The sequence below is a fragment of the Humulus lupulus genome, chromosome 4 (assembly GCF_963169125.1).
Source record: "Humulus lupulus chromosome 4, drHumLupu1.1, whole genome shotgun sequence".
Lineage (NCBI taxonomy): Eukaryota > Viridiplantae > Streptophyta > Magnoliopsida > Rosales > Cannabaceae > Humulus > Humulus lupulus.
This window is the reverse complement of record NC_084796.1, coordinates 171335326-171344531: the sequence shown is the minus strand read 5'-3', so window position 1 is coordinate 171344531 and position 9206 is coordinate 171335326. Positions and strand designations below refer to the sequence as shown.

Genomic DNA, 9206 nt, shown 5'->3' with positions numbered 1-9206 from the left:
TCGTGAGGAGAATGGAGGCGTGTGGATTATAGATTAGGAAGCATAGGTCACCATTCCCTTGTGACAAATATAGAACACATGACTCTATCATCATCATCATTAATTCTTGGCCAGTTTTGAGTATTCACACTTGAAAAAGTTCTTAATAATTCTACTTAAAAAGCTGCACTGTTAAACCAAATTAATTGATTAACAATGCTGATTAGGCTGCAATAATTAGTCTTTTGCTTATATTATTAGTATGGATTGGTGCCACTTTAGGCGCTTTTGGAAGTAACATTGCTCTCACATAACCCAATCTTGAATAACCAATAAAATGCTTTTGGTTTTGGTTAGAAGAAAACTTTAATGAAACCATGATGCTTCCTCTCCCAACACTCAAATTATTTATAGTAATAATAATGATATATGCATTCAAAATATACACAAAAACATTAATCATAGTAACATGGTATTGTTATTGTTTTTTTTTTAAATAAAGAATCAATAGTTGGTTGCACATATCCATACTATTATAGTATTTGCCTTTAACCTTATATCATATCATTACATGCACACACTATACAAAGTACGAAAGAAACTCTTTAGTGGGACCAAAGGTGGGAATTTCAATCACTCTTCTAAATTATTTATGATAAATTTAATACCCTTTATGATCAAATTAATTATGATTTTAATCTTGTAATTAAAACAAGACTTGCCCCAAGTCTCACCTACTGTGTATGCATTACGCAACGGTTGGATACTTAGAATTACCAAACCCAATGACCCAATCTCACCCTTTTCTTTCTATAAAACCTTAGCTCAAAATCATATTTTTTTTATAACTATGCCTTTGCCCCCACACGGCACCACACCCTTATGGCTCGTCCAGAAGCTCCTCCCTCCACCACCACCACAAACGACAGCAACCACTTACCTTTCTTCGACCATACGACACCAATCAACATGGAGCTCAGAGACTTAAAACCAAAACCAAAAGCCCACACCAAAATAAACCCATCACTCGGTGAGCTTCTAAAACGAGTTGAAGACTCTCAAACTAACACCCCAAATCATCAAATTCTCGAGCTTGGTTCGGTACCTCAGTCCTACCCTTTTGTCCTTTCCTTTCATAATCTCACATACAGTGTCAAAGTCCGCCGGAAATTGACTCTTCCCTTCACAAGGTCAGCCGAAAACGACCCCTCCGGTGGTGGAGATATAGAAGTCTCCTTAAGTAGAAACCACAACACTAAGATTTTGTTGAATGGCATATCCGGTGAAGCTAGAGAAGGCGAGATCATGGGCGTTCTTGGCGCAAGTGGGTCAGGGAAATCAACACTAATCGATGCTTTAGCTGATAGGATCTCAAAAGAGAGCTTAAAAGGGTTAGTGAGTTTAAACGGAGAGGTTTTGGAGTCAAGGTTATTGAAGGTCATTTCGGCTTACGTTATGCAAGATGACCTCTTGTTCCCCATGCTAACAGTCGAAGAAACTCTCATGTTCTCCGCTGAGTTCAGGCTACCTCGATCCCTCTCCAAGTCCAAAAAGCGAGCCAGAGTTCAAGCTCTGATCGACCAATTAGGCCTACGAAACGCTGCCAAGACTGTTATTGGTGATGAAGGCCATAGAGGCGTGTCTGGTGGAGAAAGGAGACGAGTTTCGATTGGTATAGATATAATCCATGATCCCATTGTCTTGTTCCTCGACGAACCCACCTCGGGCTTGGACTCAACAAGCGCTTTCATGGTGGTTAAAGTATTGAAAAGGATAGCACAGAGTGGTAGCATAGTTGTCATGTCGATACACCAACCTAGTTACAGAATCCTCAGCTTGCTAGACCGGTTGATCTTCCTTTCCCATGGCCAAACCGTCTACAGTGGCTCACCTGCTAATGTTCCTCTCTTCTTCGCCGAGTTTGGTCACCCAATACCCGAAAACGAGAACCGAACTGAGTTTGCTCTAGACTTAATCCGCGAGCTTGAAGAAACCCCAGGTGGAACCAAGAGCTTGGTCGAGTTCAACGACTCATGGCAAGCCACCAAAACCAACGACAACCTCTCCATAACAACCAGACCAAAGCTCTCTCTCAAAGACGCCATTAGTGCCAGCATCTCCAGAGGAAAACTAGTCTCCGGAGCACCAAAAGATCCCAACAACACAACGGGTTCGTTTCCCACATTTGCCAACCCTTTCTGGATGGAAATGGTGGTGATATCAAACCGCTCGGTTACAAACTCAAGAAGAATGCCAGAGCTATTCGGGATAAGACTCGGAGCAGTTTTAGTAACCGGGATCATACTCGCCACCATGTTCTGGAAACTCGACAACTCACCTAAAGGAGTCCAAGAGCGACTAGGCTTCTTCGCCTTCGCCATGTCCACCACCTTCTACACCTGCGCCGAAGCCATTCCAGTCTTTCTCCAAGAACGTTACATCTTCATGAGAGAAACCGCTTATAACGCCTACCGCCGCTCCTCCTACGTGTTAGCTCACTCACTCATCTCAATCCCATCACTGGTTTTTCTCTCATTAACCTTCGCAGCCACCACTTTCTGGGCCGTGGGACTTGCCGGCGGACTCTCAGGCTTTTTCTTCTTTTTCTTCACCATCTTCGCAGCTTTCTGGGCCGGAAGCTCCTTCGTAACGTTCTTATCTGGAGTCGTAACCCATGTCATGCTGGGATACACCGTCGTGGTGGCCATTTTAGCTTACTTTCTTCTCTTCAGTGGTTTCTTTATTAGTCGCGACCGAATCCCACCTTACTGGCTATGGTTCCACTACATCTCGCTCGTTAAGTACCCTTACGAAGCGGTTTTACAGAACGAGTTCGATGACCCAATTAAGTGTTTCGTGAGAGGAGTTCAGCTCTTTGACCAGTCACCTCTCGGGGCGGTGCCGGTGTCGCTGAAAGGGGAGCTTTTGAAGAGCATGAGTAAGACACTGGGAATGAATATAACTGGCTCCACGTGCGTGACCACCGGAACAGATATACTGACGCAGCAGGGGATCACTGATATTAGTAAATGGAATTGCCTATGGATCACTATTGCTTGGGGATTTTTCTTTAGAATCCTTTTCTACTTCACTTTGTTGTTAGGGAGCAAGAACAAGAGGTCGTAATTTTTAGTATACAAAAAATATTTATAGCTTCATTTTCATTAAAAAAAAATTATGTGGGAATTGTAAGTTTAATTTAAGTCATTTTTTTTTATTTGTTCATGCATAATTCATTTGCATATGTTGTGTTTGAACTTTGAGATACAACGACTTTGAGTTTATTGATTATGAGGAATTGCTTTTACTTTGTGAAATAACATTTTTATCTTCAGACAGACAGGTGTAAGTAAATTTCACAGGTACTGTGTTGAAAAAGTTATACTTTGCAAATAATTATATCAAAAGAAATAAGAAAATTATCTTGTAAAATAACATTGAAAAAAAAGTCATTTTACCAAACCCATTATTATTAGTCTATGAAAATGGCAATATTGTTGATCATATTTAGTAACTGTTATCCCTGTTTCCTGACGTAGGCCCGGGACGGCGGTCGGGGCCCATGGACTGAGCGTTCAAGTGTGGGCCCGGTCCAGGCCCGCTGGATATAGGAATGTCCAAGGGGCACGGCCCTAGTGCGATCCTGAGCCCAGACGGTGTCCGGGGCGGCGATCCAGGACAGTTGTCCGGGAGACGCACAGAGCTCAGGATCGCGTCGAAGTATACATAAACAGTCTTGGACACTGGTAAACGGTCTGGGCCTGCGGTAAACGAACCCGGATTAGGTCGTCCCCGGTTGGTAGGGAAAAGCGTCTGGGACCCTGAAGCCGCCCCACTTCGCGTGGTGGTTGTCCCTACTTTTCACCTGCGGAAAATGCCACCTCGGGATTGCACGCCGCTATTTCAGGTCTGCACTGCCAAGTACTCTGACTGATCTTGTCCACTGAATCTGCCTCGTAACTCAAAGTGCCCAAACCAAAAGCACCGTTTTGTCGGGCGAAGTATAGCTCTTGGGCCACCTTATTGGGCCTTAATTAGTCTTGAATTTATGTATGTTTTATCTTTTATATTGGGCTTCCACCAGAGAAGCCAAGAGTGTCCATATCTCTGATGGGCTCGGGTTATATCTGGCCCAGACCCAGTGTTCCCATGAGTCTATAAATGCATGCAATAGAACACTGGAAAAAGGATCTCCTCTGGACTGATATACAGTTACTCTGTCAAAATATAGAGAAAAACTCCATTGTAAAAGATTTTCCAAGCTCTAATACAACTGACTTGTGGACTAAGGCTTATTAACGCCCCAACCACGTAAAAATCCTGTATTAATCTCCTACATTCTACATCTTTATTCTTAGCTAATATCTATTAGTGTGGTTTCTGAAAATCTCGGTAAACAGTAACTTATCTTAAATTTTACTTATTGTGTATGCTCAATTTAATTCAATATAATATAACATTGGTTAGTTATGAAGTGTTTGTTAGGAATAATGCCCTAAAATTAATTTAATTTTATTGATTTAAATAAAAGTACATTTTTATTATATTTGAATATTATAATTATTGTTTGAATAAATTAAATAGTTGTTGACATGATTTTTCGTCAACAAGGGATTTAGAAATTCGAAATAGAAAGATTAAGCTTACTGTAAACCAAATGTAAAGAAATATAAAAACACCCACAATTTACGTGGTTCAGTGGTTAAAATCTAGCTAGTTCACGAGTCACTATTATAGATTTTTTTAGGAACCTTAGACAAAATTGTTTATGACAATTTCAGCAGAGTTTTTGCATACAGAATGTTCGTCCCTTTCACTGTCCATTCCCCTTGTATTTATAGAGAATTATAGTGGACAATATTTTGTAACCGTACTATATATGGTAACGTACAATATTGGGTAACTTCCCAAGTTAATGGACACTTAAATATCCTAATTAAGCCTATTTTCGTTTTACATCAATCTATAAATTTATATAACGATTATATGCATTCATTATGCATATTGGGCTTCCGAGTCTGCAGGGATTCTCCCATCCGAGCTAGATGCCATTCTCGAGTTGGATATGACTGGAGCAGGATGGTTTGACTTAGATAATGCTCGAGCTTGATGCAGGCAATCTAGATGATGGGTACCTGATCTCTGTCATTTGCATTTCTAACGGTCTGGAAAAGCCTAGGCTGTTCCGGACTCAGTGACACAACCTCGAGTTGTTTATTCCAAAGTTAAAGGAACATCTCTAAAGTCTTGCCTCCTTTATTTATTTTGCGTCAGCTGTACCCCGAGCTAGATAGTTGAGCTTGTGTTTTTAGGGTACAACATTTGTCCCCCAAGCTCCTGCTCGTGCATGACGTCACTTCTGACACGCACAGTAGGAGCTTTTCGGCTTCTGTCTTGAGAAATCATGCCCACCCACTCACTCGAGTATGAGGCACGTGTCTACTTGTTATAGGTTCCTGTTCCGGTTTTGAGTACCGTGACAGTTGTCTCGTCAACTTTTTGTCGCCGTTTGGTTTATTTATTTCTGGCCCTCGGATCTCTTCTTGCTTTAATCGTGTGACTCAGATTTGTCCTCGAAGTTTACATATAAATAGAAGTGCAGAATCACTGACACACAAATCCTGATATTTTAGCACCTTCCTAAGATTCGAGTGCGTGAATTAGAGATGCATGTGGGAACATGCGTTGAGGTATTAAGCCTACTCTTGACTTATAGATGCCATAGGTCGAGTAATAAAGCCTTAGAATTTTATGTCGCCATTTCTTCCGTTATTAGAGATGTTATATCCCAGGTCGCCACTAATGAATTATTTTGTAATAAGGAAAACTAAAATCTTTGTCATGGCCCCTCCAAAGAAAAAGATTGTGACAAGATCCTCTTCTCGAGGCAAGGATAAGTAGGTCGCCCCTGAGACACCCATTCTCCACTTTGGCCCAGTGGTGGAGAGGGAGGTCGAGGTAGGACCTAATAGTTTCTTTGAGGGCGAAAGGATCGTGTCTCGAATAGTAACTCAAGAAAAAGTCAATAAGATCATGATGAGTTCCAAATTTTATGCAGGTGCACCCTGTTGCAAGAAGACTTCGGGGCCTACAGTGATGAACAATTGAAGGCAGGTGCCTTCCTCCCGCTGGACCAGTACTTCGTAGACTTCTTGAACTACGTCGAGCTCACCCCCGAATTCATATCGCCTCCTTGCAGGGTTAAATTATTTATTCCTCAAGAAAGAGTTGGAGGTCCCCACTCCAGAGGAAATTTTGTATTTTTTCTGTCTGAAAGCCAATCCAAACACTAAAACTCGAGGTGACAGATTTTACTATCTCACCCGGTTTCCTAAGTCTGCCAGCTTCATCGACCTCCCCTACCATCTAAATGACTGTAAGGACCAATTCTTTTTGTCAAACGGGATCAAGAACTGCACCCACCGATACTTTAACTGTCCTCGTAAGTTTCTCAGCCTTTTGAATTCTTCACTTGAATTCCTTTTCTTAACCAAATTAAAACTTATTCTGATTGAGTTGTTATCTTGTGCAGCCATTTATAAGAGAAAAAATGATCTGAGACCCTTGGAGGTCAATACTGAACTCTAGTGAACACTCCTGCTAAGGAGAAGGAGTTCAGGGGAGTGGTGAATGACGCAGTAGCTACTAGGGTTGAGACTAGTGACCTAGGGTTGATCCAAAAGGATCAGACACTGGCCATCAAGTCTCGAGGTCCTCCCCAGGAGCTTCCTCCAATCGTTGAGGAGGTTGAGGAAGAGGAGGAGGTCGCACCATTAGTATGTAAAAGAAAGATCTTTGAAGACATATAGGATTCTGGCCAAGGTCGCCTCGAATTAGAACAACAGCCAGCACCTCCGCCCAAGGTAATCAAGATAAAGAAATAAATCGGGCTGCTGCCAGTTTTAGGCTAATCCAATTCAACCTGAGGCAGCTTGTGAGCTGACAACCTATAGACCCAGACCTAAATGTGACCTTACATCAGTGCGTCGATCAAATGGTTGTATGGCATGATTGTTTAACAATATGGTACAAACTTCCTGTCATGGCATTCCTTGCGTCAGGGTACCTTTCCTCCGGGTAGTAGGCAGGATGAGCACGAGCCTAGTCTAGATAAAGAGCTCGAACCCTGTAGGTCCCATGAAGTAGTAATGCTAGAATCTCCCCCTCCCCCAATAATCTAAGAGTTAGAGGTTATATCAAGTCCGATCCATAATCCAGAACTGATTGTAGTTTTTTCCTCCTCTAGTTCGGAGGATATGGTTATTGTTCTGTTACTTTTAACTTTGTATTATCTTGACTAACACTTATTGGATTTGACTCTTCTGCTTGTTATTTTGTAGACGAAGACATGAATCTAAAGGAGGCCTTCAAAACCGGACCAAGCGTAAAGAAGCAGAGGTTTTTGAAGAAGACCACTCCCGGATTTAGAGCTGCTACTGAGTCTCTTGAGAAAGACAAGGGTGCCAGATATGCCCAGAAGCATTAGCAACCCTAGGTCACTAGTCTTAACCCTGGTAGCTCTTGCACCAACTCCTCGCGACTCAGATTCTGTCCTGCAGGTTGTCCAAGCCAGAGCCCCAACTATCACGATCCCAGTTCCTTCCCTCGGGGTGGGGAAATATCTAGAACCTCTGCGCGGTTCATATTAGGAGATCATGAACCATTTGATGAAGCATGCAAGTTTGTTCAGTGCCAAGGAGTTGTAGGATATAGAGGCAAGACCCTCGGTGACCATCCTCGACTCTATGCTTGGGATGACTCTGACAGTAAGTCTTATCCTTATCCTCCTTCTTCAGTTGTATGCTTTCACAAATTGAACCCTCTTCGTTCATTGTCTGCAGTGTTGCATGGCTTAGATCCATGGTATCTCTCAGATTCGAGCTGAGGTGGATGAGGCTAGGATGCTTTGGAGGAGACTAACAATGCCCTGAAGACCTCCCAGGAGAACGAGCAAAATGACAAAGCGCAAGACTTGGAGGTAATATAGCAGCGAGACTAGCTTCAACTTGAGGTTAACGATCTTAAGTGAAAGCTTACGGAGGTCAACAGTCTTAAGTAGAAGCTTGTGGAGGTCGAAACCAAGGCCAAGGAGGACGCTGCTGACGCAAGAGCTTTATGAAAGAAATGTTTTATCGGTGCTGGGCGTACAACCCGGAAGGGGATTTCTCGTTCTTGAACATAGATCTTTGGGGGTGATACCTCGCCATGTTCTGGGACCGATTATCAAAAGAGCCTGCGGAGACAGTGGATACTTTGGGAGATGCAGCAAAAGTCGAGGAGGAAGAGGTGTCAACCCGAGAGCAAGTTATCAGAGCTAAGGGATGATGGGGGACCTCTCTTATTATTTTTTTATTTTCTTTGTTCAGGCATTTGGAGCCCTTTGTATTTGGGCATTTTAGACCGAGACAATTTCCTTTGAGCTTTACCTTGAGGTTATTTTTATGATAAAAATAATTTACATATTTTGATATATGTTTCAACTTGCTATCTCTATTCTTGGTTGTTTACTCCCTTTTCTATCAAGTATTTATGTTTATGAATCTTCAAAGTTCTTATACATCAGAATAGTTATAGGGGTAATTTTTTATCGAGATATTTTTGCCTAATGGCTCGCCTAGTTAATTTCTGGTCGATGACCTAGTTATTTCCAAGAGTTTGATCGCCTAGTTGCGTATACCTATTAGGGATCAGGCCTTGATCCTGATTTAGTTCCAGGATTTTTGTGCCCAGTTAAATTCTAGGATTTGGTTTGTTATGCTTTGAATTTTCTTAACTTAATTCACATTTATAATTTCTTTGAAAACTTGAGCTTTAAGAAGTTGTAGAGTAATCAATTTTCCAAAGTCTAAGTTGCAAAAATTTTAACCTAAATTTGCCGGATGTTTCAAAGATTTTTTGATGGTTATATGCCCTCCCAAGCAATCAGAATTTATAAATATTCTAGATCGCTTTTACATAATCAACTTATGCTAAATTACAAGAATAAAATTAAATGAACTGATAAATGATCTTTAAAAATAAGTCTTACAAAGAATAAAACTCATTAGATCTAACAAAGACGACCTATTACTGATAATACTTCTTGAGATGTAGAGCGTTCCATGTTTGTGGAACCAATTCTCCACTTAGCTGAGCTAGTTTGAAGGTTCCTTCCTGTAAGATCTCCATAATCTGTTAGAGTCCTTCCCAGTTTGATCCCAATACACCATCTTTAGGGTCTTTGTTAG

General features: G+C 41.5%; 1 protein-coding gene across 1 annotated transcript; it reads left to right on the top strand.

The window, feature by feature from the left end:
• Nucleotides 1–839: 839 nt before the first annotated feature.
• On the top strand, nt 840–4279 carry LOC133830973 (ABC transporter G family member 20-like). Its single transcript, XM_062261111.1, has 2 exons — nt 840–3098; nt 3519–4279. The coding sequence occupies exons 1-2, from the start codon at nt 862–864 to the stop codon at nt 3613–3615; spliced, it is 2334 nt and encodes a 777-aa protein (XP_062117095.1). The 5' UTR covers nt 840–861; the 3' UTR covers nt 3616–4279.
• Nucleotides 4280–9206: the final 4927 nt, after the last annotated feature.

Coding starts and splice junctions, on each gene's coding strand:
- LOC133830973 (XM_062261111.1), top strand. CDS start 862: ATGGCTCGTCCAGAAGCTCCTCCCTCCACCACCACCACAAACGACAGC. Junction 3,099..3,518: donor TTAGGGAGCAAGAACAAGAG/GTCGTAATTTTT, acceptor TTCCTGACGTAG/GCCCGGGACGGCGGTCGGGG.